This window comes from Rhea americana, unplaced genomic scaffold (assembly GCF_003343005.1).
Source record: "Rhea americana isolate MKP2758 unplaced genomic scaffold, rheAme1 scaffold_21, whole genome shotgun sequence".
Lineage (NCBI taxonomy): Eukaryota > Metazoa > Chordata > Aves > Rheiformes > Rheidae > Rhea > Rhea americana.
The window spans coordinates 2,319,376-2,335,540 of record NW_028186258.1 but is presented as its reverse complement, the minus strand read 5'-3'; the positions used below and the strand labels follow the sequence as shown (position 1 = coordinate 2,335,540).

Genomic DNA, 16,165 nt, shown 5'->3' with positions numbered 1-16,165 from the left:
TGCGGCTCTGTCGCTCTGGGGTTTTATTTAGCTGCTTGGTTTGTTTGCTTAACGCTTGTTATCGGCTGCGTTGTGGGGAGGGGGCGGCGGGGAGCGGGCTCCTGCGGCCGTCGGGGCCCCGGGGCCAGTCGCGCGTGGCGTGGAGCCCGCCCGCTGCGGGGTCCGAAACGCGGCAGGAGGCTGCCAGCGCCGGGCACCGAGCGGGCAGCCGCGGCTCGCCGTGAGCCGGCCAGCTCGCTGCCCGGCCGCGCTGGGGGCTCTGAGGAGGCGCTTCCGGGGGCGCCGCGGTTTGCTCTGGGCTTCGGGTTGAGCCGGTGTTTGCTCCGCGGGCTGGGACGGTGACTCTGTGCCCTGCCTTCTCCCGCGGCAATGGGCATCGGCGGTAGGGCCTTGGAGGCAAGGTTGCACCTTTATTCCCCTCCAGAAGGCTAGAGATCTCCTTATTAGTGTCAGACATCTCCAGAGTATGATGGAAAGCCTTGGCTGAAGGTAGGTTTGGGGGCTGAGTGCAGTCTTCTGTGGTTTGCATCCCCTTTACCTCGAAGATCCAGCCCTTGGTGCTGGGACGTGCCTTGAGCAGCGTTTGGCCCTTAGCAGGGCGGAAATGGGGGTGACCATCCTGGGAGGGGGGGGGACTTTGCACCGTGCGGTCCATAGGGCTTCCTATACGGACACTTATCGATTCAGGAATGTCAGCCTTAAACAGCGCGTGGGAGTTAACTGTTGCACAAACAAAGCAATATAGAGAGGTAAGGAGTTGAGAAATATCTGACCTTTCCTACTCAGAGTGGTTTCTAAGAGACGCTTTTGGCTGCCTGAGATAATACTGCTTTTTATTTACCCGGTGAAAACATACGTTGTTTGTTATGATGGAGATGGAGTCTTCCTAGGAAGTAGGCTGGGACAGCTCTTAGGGTCAGCCAGCCCATCCTGGGGGTGAGGAAGCCTTCGTGCCAGCTCTTGTTTTTAGGAACAGGTTAAACCAGCTGTGACAGTTGCAGCAATGCAAGTCTAATAGCTGTGGGCTGCTTCATCGCTAACCAGGGACCCTCCTTGACCAACCGTCTACAACAGAACCGGATTTTCTTTGCGAAGCGAGGGATCAGGCACTAAAAAGCCAGGAGTGAGGTTTTGTCAGCAGGTTTGGTGGGGCTGGCAAAGCCCCGCTCCAGCACCAAGCACCAAGGGTGCCCCAGGAGGGTCGGCCGCTGCAGGCGTTACCATTGCTGGTGCTGAGCCACTAGGCAAAAGGCTCCCGGGATGTTTTGCTGTGGTCGCTTGCAAATCCCTAGCAGTCATGCTGTGGATGCCCAAGCAAATGGTGTTGGGGCCTGGCTGGGAATCACTGCAGGATTTATGAGTGTCAACTGCCAGCTGGGTGTTTCTCAGGCCTGTGCCTCTAAGAAGGTTGAGGGGGAGATGCAGTTTGTAAGCAATCTCCTGAGCTGTCCTACAGAGCGAAGCAGGATTCTGGAGGGATGAAGATTTCTCAGCAGGGTGTCAGGAGGGAATGCTTGGGCTTTGGTGCCTCACTAAGCCTTCATCCCCTCAGGGCTTTGCCAAGGAGCAGAAATTCTGCTCTCATTTTCTTGTTGGACTTTAGCCCAGTGTGGGTGCATGTTCCGCCTTGGTCTAGCTGACCCTGATGGGGACGTGCTGGCCCGGGGAGCTCCTGGAACAGGCAGGTCTAGTTAAACCCTTGCTTTAATGCTTAACAGCATTGTCTGGTGGTGGAGGTGGCCGTGATGGGTGGCAGAGCGCCTCCTCTCCAGTCTGGATGAGAGGGACAAAGTGTTTTGTTCCTCGGGAGTCAGGTGAAAACAACCAGGAACATCCCCTTGTCCTCGCTGGGCAGAGGAAGGACCTGTCCCTGATCCACCGGCTGGGACAGCGACGGGGGCCTTGGAGCCCTCGGGAACCAGTCATGTGCATTAAGGGACAAATGTCCTGTTATCCCAGGAGTGCTGTGGGCTTCACAGCCAAGGCACTTTAAGGGAGAGGTTGTGCTCAATGATAACTGGAGGATGAAGTCTGGCTGAGTCAGATGGTTCCTCTGTGTTGTGAACTGACAAGCTCATGCCACCTATGTGTTCCTGTATCTTTAAGGATCCTCTGTCTCGTTTTGGGGAAACAGGCTGCATTTCATTAAGGTGAGGACTCTTTGGAGGGGGTGTGGAGAGTTGGCTGGCCTGGGCATGGTGTCTCTGCCCTTTTGAGGGAAGAGGAGGTCCTTTCCCAGGCCTCACGTGAGGGCTCTGCTCGCCATGCGTCCTCAGACCTTGCAGCTGACTTCTCCCACCCCATCCTCGGCTGTGCCTGTGTCTCGCCTTCCCTGCCACGTGCTAGTGCCGAAAGCCACAGCTGCGGTTTCCTTGGTCCATTGGGTCTGGCTACGTGATCGCTTGCTGCCCAGTGGCAGGCGGCTTTGGATGGGGGGAGCGTGCTAGGGCATCCCATATGTCATGGAGCCAGTGCTTCTCCCAGGCTACCACGACCTTCTGTGGTGTGCTTTCAGCTCAGTCAGCTCTCTCCATGAGCTGGAAAAAATAAGAGACCTAGTAAGTGCAGTTTGGATGAGCTTTGTGCTGGGGACAACGTGCTTTTTGAGGCTGAGTTGCCCTCAAGGGGCTTCGAGGTCTCGCAGCCGTGTGGGAGCGAGAGCCTGGGCAGGACAGCCTGGGGAGGCTGCGCGTGGAGTTAAGGAGCATGGGGCTTTTCTGCTGTTGCAGAACAGGAAGTTGTTTGGGCTTGTGAAAGGCTGTGAGAGCATCACAGCTCACCCCTGCGGCCCCAGGCGTGTTTCTCAACGGGTAGCAGGAGATCTTGCAGCTGAGGGCAGGGCCAGGCCTGGGTGCTAGGGACAAAAAAGCGAAGGAGACCACTTATCCCACCAGCCTGGCCTGACATCCTCAGCAAGTCGCAGCTCTCCTTGCTACGGTGGGAAGATGCTCAGCGTGCTGGAGCTGGCAGGACTTGCGTGGAAAGCTGGCCTGGAGGATGCTCCATAATGTTTGTTTGCTGAATTACCAGCTTGGCTGGCGAAGGGCCTGGGAGAGGTTTCCCCAGCTCTTCCACCCAGCGGCTTGGCTCACCGCAGCGGAGAAGACCCGGGAGCCAACCTTGCTGGATGAGGGGGGGCAGCAGCGGAGGCTGTCGGCCCCGGTGCAGCGCCTGGGGGATGCCGAGCGCTCCCTGAGCCCAGCCGAGGCCGGAGCGTGCAGAAAGGGATTTCTCGGCGGCGAGCTGGGAATACACTGGGCTGCCTGTTCTCCCTCCGCTGGCCGCCTGCCTGCCTGCCTCCCCGCTCGTGCTCCCCATCCCCCTGCGCCTCGGCTCGCCGCCCTCCCCCTGGGAAGGGGCTCCCGGCTGGGTGAGGACGAGGGGCTGCTTTCCTGGCTGCTCTCTTCCCGGCCGGGTGATTCCCGTTGCCGGTGGTGGCCCTCGCAGCGGGGAGGGGGAGATTTGCATGTCTCAGAGTCCTGTTTGCTTTATTGGGCTGGACTTGCCTTTATTTGCTTAACGAGCCTGGAGATGCTCGCTGCCAGGCAGGGCCTGCTGCGAGCAAGGGCGCTTCCCCCGAGGAGGGGCGAGGGGCTAAAACCTCCCACGCTGAGGTGGGATCCGGAAAAGGGTTTAGTTGGCACTGTCGATCCAGAGCCCTTTGCTCTGATCCCTGTGCTCTGGGTGTAACCTGGCTCCTGGGCATAGGGAGCTGCTGCCCCGGAGGCACGGCTCGGGGGACGAGGGCCGCGCAGAGGCGCGGGGCGGTATCTGCGGCTGCCTCTAGCCCTTTTATAGGAAAGCTTTGCTCAAATGTTGGAATTGCTGGAGGTCTAAAAAATCTCAGATAAGGAAAGGAAGTTTTAGGGAGTTCCTGAAGGGAGTTTCTGGACTCCCTTCTCAATTCCATCTTAGTGACTGTAAAAACAGCTGCAGGCCGGTGCATGCAGTGCGCGAGGGAGGGAGCAGGGAGGGGTGATCCGCTGCCCTGAAAAACGCAGGGGGTTTGGCTCCTGAAAGCCCTCGGGCACTTGTGCATGCACATGGCTGCTGGGCTGGAAGGCTCGAAAGCAGGGCAGCGTTGCGGATGGGTGCCGGGGGTGCTGCCCCACCAGCCCCGCGTGGGAGCCCGCCGGGAGCGCCCCTGGGGAGCACGCGTCCCTCCGGCGCTGGCGGAAGCCTTTTTGCGGCCTCCCCCCTCCCAAGCCTGAAAGCCCTCGAGCCCCTGCCGCGGGGGGGCTGGTAGGTGCTCCCAGCCCCTGGGGTTGCAGCGGGTGAAGCCGCGGGGTCTGGGGCAGGATTTGCGCCGCGGGGGCTGGTCCCCGCCGGCCGCCTTGCCGCGGCTGCCGCCCGTGCTGGGTGCCCCACGGATCCCCTTCCGTTGCTCGCGTTTCCGGAGGTGATGGCTGCCTGGGAGGGTCTTGAGAAAGTTTCGTTGAAACCGCAAGCCGTTTGCGGGTGGCAGCTGCCGAAGCAGCGCCCCGAGACGGGCCGGGCTGCCGCGTCTCCTCCGTGGGCAGGGTGCTGTCACCATGGCAAAGCTCTCGACAGCCGCTGCCGGCTCTGCCTGGTGCCCCGGGCTTTCCCCCTTGCAAATCAGTGCTGAATTAGAGCCGTTGTTGTAAGCGATATCCCCCGCCGCGCTGTGAGATGCGGGTGAGCGTCCTGGGGCGGTGGGGTAATTCAGGGAGGCGATCCCACGTTTGGGAGCGTTGCACCGGGGGAGCCAGGGTGTAGCTAGGAAATGAATTGAATTCCCTCTCGAGCCGGAGGGAGCAGAGCAGGCCGCTTGAAAAGCGCCTCCGGCCGAGCGGTACGTGCCGGGTGTGCTGCAGCGCGGCTGCTTTGCATGCCTTTGGCGTTCGGGGCGAGCGCGTGGGGCAGGCCCCGGGCCGCTGCGCTGGGTCTCTGTTAGTGATTCAGAAATACTGCAGCCCGGTCTGCCTGCGGGCTTGTTGCTTATCGTGGGGCAGCAGGGTGGTTCCCGAAATTTGGGGCTTCCAAAGCTGCCCCGGGCCGGTGAGCGGCTCTGGGGGCGCGAGGCGCGTCTGCAGCGTGCTGTGCGCCCGGGGCAGCCCCTTCCGCAGCGCCCCGGGCACGCGGAGCTGCCGTCCCCCCTTGGAGGCGGCGGGGAAGGGAGGTTGGGAACGTGCCGAGCGGAAGGGGAAGGGTTCGGTGCACCTTGGCGCCCGGAGCCGCGGCGTCCCGCAGCGCAAGGAGGGCGGGCGGCCTCGGCGGCTCGGAGAGGGGGAGTCGGGATGCGGTGGCACCGAAGCAAAGGGAAGGCCCTGGGCTTCGATCAGAGCCGCGGGGTGGGAACGAAGATGCCTCCCGTTCTCCGGGTGCGGACCCTCTCCCAGGAGCCGGCAGGACCGGGTCCGAGGGCGGACACCGGGACGCGAGGCCGCGGGGCGCCTGCTCCGCCAGCAGCCCTGGGGGCAGGGGGACATCCCGCGGTTGCCAGCCGGGACGTGGGCGCGGAGGAGCGAGGTGGCAGCCCAGGGTCGTGCCAGGCTCGTCCCCCGCCGGGATGCTGTCCCCGAGGGAGGTGGAGGAAAGCTTTTAATGAGGATCTGCTAAATCCACCCCGGCGGGGAGCGCGAGGGTGGCTCACGTTCCAGGGGAGGACGAGAAAGCTTATAGAAATTAGGGGTGTTTTCATGATCCTCTGACCAGCTCGCTGTCCTGCTGAGCTGCCGTGGACGGCGTGTGCCCGGCTCCTTGCTCCGCAGCCCTCGTGCCGCGGGGCACCCTTCCCCGGATCCCCCCTCCCGCCCGGACCCGCGTGTCTGGGTGTCGGAGTCCAATCGGTTGATGGACGCCTCTAACTTTGGGTGCGCTCTGGCCACCGAGATTTCGGGGCTCCTGCTTGCTGGGGCTGGGGCAGGCGGTGCCGGGTCCCTTGTCGAAGGGGGTGCAGGGGTGCTGGACAGGGGGAGCCTGCAGGAAGGTGCTGTGCGGCGCCTGTGGCGGCAGGGTGACGGGTGCTCGGGGAGGTTGAGGTGTTGCAATCCTCTCCCCAGCCCAGAGAGCAGCCGCGGCGTGGCCAGGCTGCGGAGGAGAGGGCCGTGCCTGCCCGGGCGGGGGCTCGAGGCACCCAGGGCGGCTCCGGGAGGTGCAACCAGGCAGTTGCACCAGGACGTTGCACAAGCAAGACGCCGGGCAGAGCCGGGCCCGTGCGTCACTGCCGGCGTGGAGCATCTCTGGTTTCGGGCGCTCCAGCTGGGCGTCGCATGTGTCGTCCTCCCTGGGACGGCGGTGGGCACGGTGACAGCCAGCCTTGACCCCAGGAGGAATGTGCTGTGCAAGAGGAACGGGGTTTTATTGCGCAGGAGGACTATAGCACAGGCTGGGCTTATCTGGCGCCATGCGAATGCGTCACCCTCGCTTACGCGAACCGGAGTGCCTTGCGCCTGCCGCCGCGGTGCTGGTGCCCGGGGTGCCGGGAGCCCCGGGACCAGCCCTTCTGGCAGAGGGAAAGGGATTTTTGGAGATGTCAGTGCGCCGGGCAACAAGAGCGGCGCGGTGCAAATCTGACCGGGGGGGTGGGGGAATTCATGCAGCACAGCCATCGCACACCCCTGGGGACGGTACGGAGCCCAGACAGCGCTGGGGGACAGGTTAAACGTTAAACACCCAAAGTGAGGACTATTTGGAGAATTCTAGCGGAGGTTCAGCTGCTGGGGCAGAAAGTACTACCGAAGATGGGGCGCTGGCGGCCGAGGAGGGCTCGGGGCTCGCGAGGGGGCCCTGCGCGCCGCTGGGGGAGGCCGAAGGCGCGAAGCCCTCGTGCCCTGGGCTTGGGCTTGCTGCTGGCGAAGGGTCGGCTGCGGGGGGACGTGCACCTCGCCCTCGCGGGGAGGGCGCTGGGGACCACGGCCAGGCCCGTGCCGCGTCGGGGTGAAGCCGGTTGAGCCGGTTTCCCGGTTTTGCAATCGTCGAGGGTCTCGCCCGGGACTCAGGGCTGGGCTCGGCGTCTGGGGCGCCGCGGCCGAGCCCGGCTCGGCCCCCGCGTTGCTGTCGGGGCCGAGCCCCCAGGAAGCTGGCTCCCCGCAGGGTGAAGCCTGGGGGGGGGGGGGGGAGGGTGGAGGTGCCCCGTCGGGGTCGGGCATTTCCCGGGCTGCATTTGCACCCTTGCGTTTGCCGTCGCCCGGGGCAGGTGGTTGCAGTCCTGCACCTAAAGGACAGAGTTCCCTTCGAGCGTCGGCGCCCCGTCCCCCGTTTCGAGGTGTCGGCGCTTCCCAAACGGCTCGCGCGGCCGAGCCCGGCGCTGCTCCCCCACCGCAGGAGAGACCCCGGGGGCCCGTCCCGTTCGCGCGCCGGCCCTGGGAGGGGGCGGCCGGCCCGGCGACGGCTCTGCCACGGCCTTTCTCGCCCGTCGCAGGAGGAGCTGCGCCCTCGGCTCTGCCACATGAAGAAGGGCCCCAACGGCTACGGCTTCAACCTGCACAGCGACAAGAGCCGCCCGGGCCAGTACGTGCGGGCCGTGGACCCGGAGTCGCCGGCGGAGGCGGCGGGGCTCTCGCCGCAGGACCGCATCGTCGAGGTACGCCGGCGCGGGGCTGCCGGCGGGCACGGCACGGCGGGCACGGTGCCTGCTGCGCCCCGGCCCCGCACGTGCCCTGCCTCGCGCTTCCTGGCAGCTTTGCTCCTGCAATCCCGTGCTAATCGCTCGGAGAAAATCTGCTTTTAACGAGGTTTTGCTGGCTTCTCCGCTAATCCGTGCGAGCCTCCGCTCGCCGGGCCGCGCCGCCTGCCTCTTCCCCCCCAGGTTTGGGGGCCGTGGGGCACTCTCGGCTTGCCGCTTCCCGTGGATGCGAATAGCGTGGCTGGAGCGTCGCGCTGCTCTGGGGTGCCCATCGCCCGGGGGCCCGCGCGGTGCTCCCGGGTCCCCCGGTGCCCCCCAGCGCCGCTGCCCGGCCCCCCGCGCGCAGCCCTCGCCCAGCGCCGCGTCCCGCAGGTGAACGGCGTGTGCGTGGAGGGCAAGCAGCACGCGGACGTCGTGGCGGCCATCAAGGCGGGCGGCGACGAGACGAAGCTGCTGGTGGTGGACGTCCTCACGGACGAGTTCTTCAAGAAGTGCAAGGTGGTCCCCTCGGAGGCCCACCTGGCAGGTGGGTGGCTCGGGGGGGGGGGGGGGGGGGGGGGGGGGGGGGGGGGGGCCTGTGCCGGTTTTAGCGCCGATGGAGATCTTCGGGGCTGGAGGAAGGAGACCGAGACGGCCGAGCGCTCGGCTCCTTCCGTGCCCGCTCTCCGGCAGCGTGGGGCGGGCTGGCTGGACGAGGGGTAAATCCGCCCCGGGACCTCCGGGGGCGGCCGCGCGGGCCCCAGGGGACGCGGCGCCAGCCTCCCCATGCGCAGCACCCGCGCCTTGTTCCCGCAGGTCCCTTGCCGGAGCCGGTTGCCAACGGTGACGTGGGGAAGGTAGGAGGTCTCCGTCTTCCCCCCAGGCCGAGCCGCGCGCGTGGGCCCTGCTGGTTTCGGCATCCTTCTCGCGCGGGGACCCAGAGCCCCCCTGGACGGGGTGGGGGTCGCTTGGGGCGCTGGGCTGCGACTGCTCCCCTCCTGCCGCCTCCGCCGCGGGTCGGGGCAAGCTGGCCGGCAGGGCCGGGAGCCCCTGCGAACCCCCCCCATTCCTCCTCCTCCTCGCCGCCTCTGATGGCAGCGGCGGGGGGGTCAGCTGGGGATTAATCCTTCCTGGCCCCGGAGGTACTCTGGTGCGGAGCTCTCAGCGGATTATGCGTGCTGGGAGGAAGGATTTCGCCCCCGCGTTTCGGGCTCTGGGGGGAGCGCTGGGGTCCGCGCGGAGCACGGCCCATCTGTCTGTCTGTCCGTCCTGGGGGCGGGCGGCGGGATGTCTGTTGTGCTGGGGAGCCGGGGGTGGAGGGCGGCGACGTCCCGCTGACCCTCTCCTCCCTCGCAGGAGAACGCCGCGGAGCCGCGGCCCCCCTCCGTGTCCGACGGCCCCTGCAGCCCCGGGCCGCTGGCCGCGTACCCCAGCCTGAGCGAGACCCACGGCGAGGTACGGGCCGGGGGGGGGGTGGCGGGAGGGTTCGGGGTGCTGCCGGGACCCTCGCTCGGCCGCGGGCCCCCCACCCCACCCGGGAGGCGCCGCGGGGCTGACGCAGCTCTGCCCCCCCCCTCCCCGCAGCCGGACTCCCGGGAGGACGAGAAGGGCGACTCGGCGCCCGGCTCCCTCCTGGACCTCGACATCCCGCTGGCCGTGGCCAAGGAGCGCGCGCACCAGAAGCGCACCAGCAAGCGGGCGCCCCAGATGGACTGGAGCAAGAAAAACGAACTGTTCAGCAACCTGTGACGGCCGCGGCGCTGGGGGGGCTCCCCCCACCCCTGCCCCCCCAGCCCCGGGGCGGTTCGGGGCCCCCCGGGCGCTCCGCCGGCTCTGCTCGGAGCCCCGCCAACCCCGGTAGGTGTAAGCGGAGCCTGGGGGGGGGGAGCGGTGATTGGGGGTGACCCAACCCCACGCCCGACACTTCTTAGGGTCTCACTTCCTCCTTTTTGCCCCTCCTCCCCCCAAAGCCATCTCTKTTCGCCCCCCCCCCCCCACGAGCTCTGCATTGCTGCCTTAGGCTTTTTTAGGCATCTCTTAGCCCTCCCCCTCTAGCCGAGGACCAAACGTGATTGCTTGCAGGAATTGGTGCTTTTGCCCCCCGCCCGCCCGTGCAGGGTGGTGGCTGCAGGCCCCCCCGGCGCCCCCCGGGGAGGGGGAGCGTCCGGTCCTGGCACCGCAAGCAATAACGATGGCGATGCCCGCTGCTGCCCGGAGGCAGCGCCGATCAGGGTTTCAGTCCGATGATGCTTAATTTAAAAGCTTCTCCAATAGACTCCGTCTATTTTTTTTTCTGAAATAGGTTTTCCAATCACACCAGGGTCTTTTTTTTTTTTAATATATTTTTGTGGAAATTTTCCTGTGGATGTTTTATTCCATGTTTTGTGATCAGGTATTGTACTGTTGAGCTCGAGAAATTCTATTTACTGGAATAAACCTTTGACTTCACGTGTCCGCTTAAGGGTAAATCCGGCCGCTGGGGCAGCCCAGCCCCCCCAGGGGGGCCGGGCGGGAGGAGCGGGGACGGCGGGGTCCGGCACAGGTCAGCGCCTGGGGGTGGCTGAAAGGCTCTAACGCGGGGTGGGGGCGGTGGGCCGGGGCGCCCTGGGCAGCCCCCCGGGGTGCGGCGCTATTTTTAAGTGTGGGCTGTGCTGGGCGGCTTAAGCTCATCAGCGCTAAGCCCTGCTCTGGCCGCATGGGAGAGCGGGGGGGGTGGCGGGGCTGGGCCCCCGTTCCCTTTTACTATTATTTATTTATTTAACGCCTGGGCGAGGGCTTGGGCACAGACCGGACTTTGTTTGGGGTTGCCAAGGCGCAGGCTGGCTCCGGCGCGCCGGGGGGGGGGGGGGGGGAGCGTTGCCTGGGACCCGGGAATGCCGAGCCGGGCGCTCGCCAGCTCCGGAGCAACCGCCTGGGGCTCGGGGGGCGGCTTGCCCGCCGTCGCCGCTCCCCGGGCACGTCTCGGGGCGGCCCCGGGCGCTGCGAGCAGTGTCCGATGCCCGATCCCCTCGGCCCTCGCGTCCTCCCGTGCGCCGCGGCCCCGCGCCGTCCCCCCCCTGCGCTCGCCTCCCCCAGCTCAAACCAGAGCTTCCCTGGTAGGGGATACCAATAATATTCCTGGTTGTTCTGGAGAGACAAAAACACATTCCTGCTTGCAGCTGGTGATCGAGAGCGCGAGGCTTAATAACCCTTTTAGCTTTAATCTCAGCTCTAAGTAGAGCTGCTCTTTACTCTACTACCGCCTGATAAAATCCATGCTAAATGCTCACTCATTGATTAAAATGTTATGATACACTATTCCTACGCTTGGTTTTTAATATTAGTCACAGGCATGATGTGTTTAAATGAACTAGAATTGGAAAACTAAAATCTCCCAGGCCCTAAAAATACAGGCAGAATGAAACTAAAAACTCCATGTTCTACCAGTCTCTAATCCCTGGGCAAATCTTAAATCTATCCTCTGATACTTCACAATTGGAACAAGTAATTCCTGGTCTAGGATTAGCCATTACGGTTACTGTTACAGTGGGGAAAGCGCACAGGAGTTTCAGTTGCCCTCCTTACCTACGCTTTCATTTTAGCAAGCTTCCTCGCTATGGAAAGCGTGCTGACAAGGGGCAGGAAAGGTCAGATTAAATAAGTGCATTAAAAAGTCTGTCCAGTATGAGATCCAGTCGAGTGCCTCTTCCTGAGCAGTAGATCTCAAAGTCAGATATATCACGGTGCAGGATGGTGAGCTCATTCTCACCCCAAGGACATCTGCTCCCAGTACAAAGTGTATTTTTACTGCATTCGTCTTAATGGAGAGCAGTGAACTGAGCCTCCAGGCTCAATAAAGCAAGTGCTGAGCTGCCGTGAAGAACGTGCTCACTATTTTGTTTCCTTTCAGATGTATTTTCCTCCCACTTGCCATAGAGGCAGACAGATAAAATGGAAGTGAAATCACCACTTCACTGACAGCCTGAGGCGTCAAGGTCTGCGCTCGTGCAGATGTCAGTGCGCCAAAGCAGGGTCTTGAACCCAAACACAGTATTTTATCAGAACAGCACCCTGCAGCTGTCCGTTCCCCAGGTTATTCAGAGACCAGGAAGAGGCTGTGTTCTAGTCTCACCGTGATCTACTTGGCTGATAACTGGTGATTTTAAACACTTTAACAGATTGACTTCATCATCATTTGTGGTTTTATTGTGGATCAGTAGCCTTTGGGTAGAACTGGAAGGGCTGTGCTCCTCCAGACTGTCACCTTTGCTTGTGAGAAACTGTATTTTTAATCCTGGCCTTGTTTTAGCTGAGCAGAGAGATCAGTCAAGTATTCCTTACTGATTCCCTAAGAGGTTACATCCACTTCTGGATCACCCTCCAGAGCTTAAAGGGAACCAGCCCCTTCCCTTTGACTATGCTCACCCACTGCTGAGGCTTTCACCTCCAGGACCTAGCAGTGCCTCCAGCAACCCACATACCCCAGAAGACAGGGTTCAGAGTCTGTGTTGTCCTCTACGATTTCTAACCACCCTCTCATCAGCCAAAGAAAGCAGTCAAACTCCACTGCTTCCAGACCACTCAGGCATGTCAGATTTTTGTCAGGTTTTTATTCAACAGAAAACAAGCTGAGCTACCAGAACATTTAGATTCCCTCTATGAACTGCTGAATTCTGCTCTAAGGACAGGGTGAGTAGAAACGCAGAGTACTGCTTGTCCAGAGACTCGCTGCATTAGGAATCAATTCACTGCTGGTGTTTGTAGGTTCTGCTGGCACAGTCAGGTATTTTGAGGTTCGAAAGGTCTGTTCCTTGTCAAGCCTGTGAATCAGTGGCTGTTCTTGCAGTCCAAATTTAAGGCAGTGTTTCTGGCTGTTGCAACAAAGTGCAAAGTTGACAAGATCACAAAGTAACCATCTAGAGAGATGGAAACAGTCAAGTGCAATGCTGGCCTATTGGTATCTTTCATGCTCAGACCTGGCAGCTCTTCCTCCCAGCAAACCAGGCCTGCCTCTGGATGTATCCATCAGGTTTCTAGCACTACAGCTGGTAGCTTCAGTTCAGTATAGCTTTTCTCTTTCACATGGTTTGTCTGTTCCAGGAGCCAACATTTCTCTTGGTCACTCACATCCAGCCTCAAGGTCACCTCTTGGAAGACACTGTTCTCAGCTACCTGTATCATATACAGAATAACAGCTCAGTCCCAGGCACAGGACAAGCACTGCTCGTATTCTCTGGGATGAGGACAGGCTATTACCGCACCTCCTTGAAATGAAGCTTCTTGAACATGCAGATACTGGCTTCATTCTCCTGGCCAACCTTTGCCTCAAATTTGGTGATCCCCAGGTTTTTCACTCCTGCAAAATAAGGCAGAAAGATAAACACTTTGCATATGCATTCCTGTTATCTGCTCTGTTGTCATATATGCAAAGGTATATATGCATATATGCAAAGACTCCCATTTCTGGGGAAGATGTGTCCCTGTCCCTTATTACCCTGTCTATATCACTAGGAGTATGTGCTCCCAGATCACTTCATGACTTTCCTGCCATTCTCCTGCCTTGGGCCATCCTTACCATAGGACATCATCATCAGAGTTGCCTCCTTGCCAAATCCTCTGCCACGGTAGCTGGGCTCTGAAAGAGACAGTCACAGAAGTCAGCACCTAGCAATGTCAGATAAATGTGCCATGCTGCATATTTTTCAGAAGAGACTGTGACCCAGACCATCAGAGGATGCAGATCAAGACTGAACAGCATGGCAAAGCAATGATATAAAAAGCCTGTACATAACATCACTGCCTGCAGCTGGCTTTAGCCGAAGCAACAAAGGCCAAGCCCACGAGCAGAATTTACCTGCAATCATAATTTCAATCTCGCCCAAAGTTGGATCCTCAAAGTTGGTGAGGAACAAATTCACATCCCCCACCATGCAGTCCTCATCCGCACATGCCTGCCCCGACCACCGCTCCGTGTCCAGCACAATGAATGTGCACTCTGGGGAAAATAAAGAAGTAGCAGAATTTTCAGGGTATATTCACACATTCATGAAAGATAAAATTAAAGGCATGTAATGGACAGAAAAGCAACAGATTCCAAATCTCAGTTATGAGGAAGACCTAATGATTCGGCCTCTTGTGACAAGTTGCATGCTCCCACCCTTAGAAATATAAGAAATATCCTGAAAAAACTGTTGGGAAGGCAAAGTATTACACAGGCTAGGACTAGAAACAGCATAGGCAAGGAGCACCAAAACTCCCACCCCATGATTGAGGTCCCCCCGCTTCATCTCACTTTGCAGGAAGTTTGGGCAAAGAATTCTGTTTGGCGCACAAGAGATTGAGACTTGGTGACTCACTAAGTCCATCTTATTGCTGCTGTCAGTAAGACTTTTAATGTCAGCTAAGACAAATGCTCCAAGCTATCTTTGCCAGCCTCAGTATTTTGCTCTCACTGTATTTCTGCTAGGCTTTTACGGGCAGTGATTCACTACCTGCAGTAGAGCCAGGGAACCAATTCAGCCAACACATCTCAACCAGGTAATTATGAAGTCGTTCAATTTCTCAGTGAAAAATATAACTCCATTCCACCTTTTTACGATGATGAGACCTGGGAACTGTTGACTGTGCAGCAACAGCTCAGCAGATAATGAACTAAATCACTGTTATCTTAGAAAAACTGGATAAAAAGGAAACCTGCTGCCATGGACATTCTCTATTTCTCTGAGCATATACCAGCTCTAAAGATGCTCTGATGCATCTAGAAAGCTCCTGTAGCCATATTACCCTTGCTTCAAACTGTCACCATTCCTCTGATTACAAATATTGAAAACTAACAAACCCAAAGCTCCACAAAGCACGGGAAATTTTAAGATTAGAATAAGCCAATATGCTGTGGTACCAATGTACAGCTGGCTGCTAAAGAGATAGCTGGCTGCTAGACTGAAGTTTCACGGTGCTGGAGCTACTGTTGCAGGAGATCTTACATCCCCTCTGCTTTGGCTAGTAGAGTCCACTCACCAGGTGCTCTCAGCCCACTGTGGTTTCTTAGTAGGACAGAAAGGGACCTGCTTGCCACGTCCACCCACTCTTAGAAAATGCTTAAGATCCTCACTATCTGTGTCCTCCCGCCAGCTGCGCTGCATCTCATACTCCTGCTCTAGGCTCAATGGTTCAGACGCTGTCAGGCGCTGCAGCTCCTCTGATTTCATCCACTCGTGGTACCTGATGAGAGCCAGAAACAGATCACAGGCTTAACTTAAATATCATAGCCTGATTTCCACAAAGTGCTCTAAGGATTGTGCCCTATCATAAATCCGTTCTGGAAACACCTTGGAAATCTAGAAGAGCAAATTTGTCTGTCTTGCAGCTTTGTCTGAAAAGGAATACTTGGTGTTTTCGAGCATACTGGTCTAGGGACATTGAGTATCAGCACATTTCATCCTGACAGAGATTGATACAGCATCTCCTGGGCACTGACAAATTGACTAATAAAGGCATGTTTGTGCTGAGACTGCAGCTGGCCAGGCCAGCACTTTACAAACAGCCTGCAGGCCTGCTTCTACTTTATCAACCACCCATTTGGCTTTACACAGTGAAGTTTTGCTATTCCGTGGTCATTAGAAAAAGATTGAAGCGAGCATCAGAACAACTGGCTGCTCACTCACAAGCAGGTATTCCCCTTCCCTTGGATACACAGTGACACAGATGAAGTTTTCTTTGTCAGCCAACCTGGTGAAGGGCACAGATCTGCCAGGGGTGGCTGCTACAGAGCAAGGAGGGCAAAACTTACTGTCTTTCTACTAGTGTTTTCTCTGACATATTGTTCCCATGGGGAAGGAGTCCCTGCAGCTGTCAAGCCAGCACTCTTTCTGAACACCACAGACTTAAAAAAAGAGGTGAAATCAGACAGCGCAAACAGTAGCAGGGGAGGGCACGAGCCACGCACCGGGGCACATGTGCGGAAGTGTACGGCACCAGAGTCACCCTCTTTCCTTGCAGCACTGTGTTCTGGTTGATCTTCATGGCCCTGCTCCGCAGGAGAGACCTGACACATCACTCGGCGCCTGCAGTGAGGTCAAGGGGATGGGGCAGCATGACCTAGAGCCCTGCAGAAGGCAAAGAGGCCAATGCTCAGTGTGTGCACAGGCACTAGCTTATACCAATCCCCCACACAGCCGCTTTCCTGCACCCTCTGTGCTTCCCCCTGCGAGGTGGGAGCGTACTGGTGCTCAGTGCCCCAGAGACCCAGCCGGCAGCCTGGGGCCTCGCCAGCCAGGGGCCTTCCAGCACCCCACGACCGGGGCGACGGTGGAGGCACCCAGCTCACGGGCTCCAGCCCCAGGGCAGCCAGTGCCTGGGCCTGAGGGGAGAATCTGGGCCGGAGGGGAGATCCGGGCCCAGAGGGGAGAATCCGGGCCGGACGGGAGATCCGGGCCGGACGGGAGATCCGGGGCCAGAGGGGAGATCCGGGCCGGACGGGAGATCCGGGGCCGGACGGGAGATCCGGGCCGCACGGGAGATCCGGGGCCGGACGGGAGATCCGGGGCCGGACGGGAGATCCGGGCCCGGAGGGGAGATCCGGGCCGGACGGGAGATCCGGGGCCGGACGGGAGATCCGGG

General features: G+C 59.9%; 2 protein-coding genes across 2 annotated transcripts in view; one reads left to right on the top strand and one right to left on the bottom strand.

The window, feature by feature from the left end:
* Positions 1-10,002, top strand: part of NHERF1 (NHERF family PDZ scaffold protein 1) — a 10,495-nt gene extending 493 nt beyond the window's left edge. The window contains exons 2-7 of the mRNA XM_085304773.1: positions 3,098-3,207; positions 6,905-7,546; positions 7,961-8,114; positions 8,384-8,424; positions 8,924-9,022; positions 9,152-10,002. Coding sequence (XP_085160899.1) covers positions 3,098-3,207; positions 6,905-7,546; positions 7,961-8,114; positions 8,384-8,424; positions 8,924-9,022; positions 9,152-9,316 — 1,211 coding nt within the window. The 3' untranslated portion in view covers positions 9,317-10,002. The remainder of the gene's footprint in view (positions 1-3,097; positions 3,208-6,904; positions 7,547-7,960; positions 8,115-8,383; positions 8,425-8,923; positions 9,023-9,151) is intronic.
* Positions 10,003-12,136: 2,134 nt separating this feature from the next.
* NAT9 (N-acetyltransferase 9) lies at positions 12,137-15,681 on the bottom strand. Its single transcript, XM_085304562.1, has 6 exons — positions 15,492-15,681; positions 14,658-14,767; positions 13,401-13,541; positions 13,122-13,181; positions 12,808-12,902; positions 12,137-12,718 (listed from the first exon to the last, which is right to left on the bottom strand). Exons 1-6 carry the CDS (start codon positions 15,566-15,568, stop codon positions 12,572-12,574), a joined length of 630 nt encoding a protein of 209 aa, XP_085160688.1. The 5' UTR covers positions 15,569-15,681; the 3' UTR covers positions 12,137-12,571.
* Between the last annotated feature and the right edge of the window lie 484 nt (positions 15,682-16,165).

Bases quoted from the DNA above. Each gene is read 5' to 3' on its own strand.
- NAT9 (XM_085304562.1), bottom strand. From the start codon at position 15,568: ATGAAGATCAACCAGAACACAGTGCTGCAAGGAAAGAGGGTGACTCTG. The intron at 12,903-13,121 runs GTAAGGATGGCC...CTTATTTTGCAG, and splicing joins TCTGATGATGATGTCCTATG to GAGTGAAAAACCTGGGGATC. The intron at 12,719-12,807 runs GTGCGGTAATAG...TATATGATACAG, and splicing joins AGAAGCTTCATTTCAAGGAG to GTAGCTGAGAACAGTGTCTT.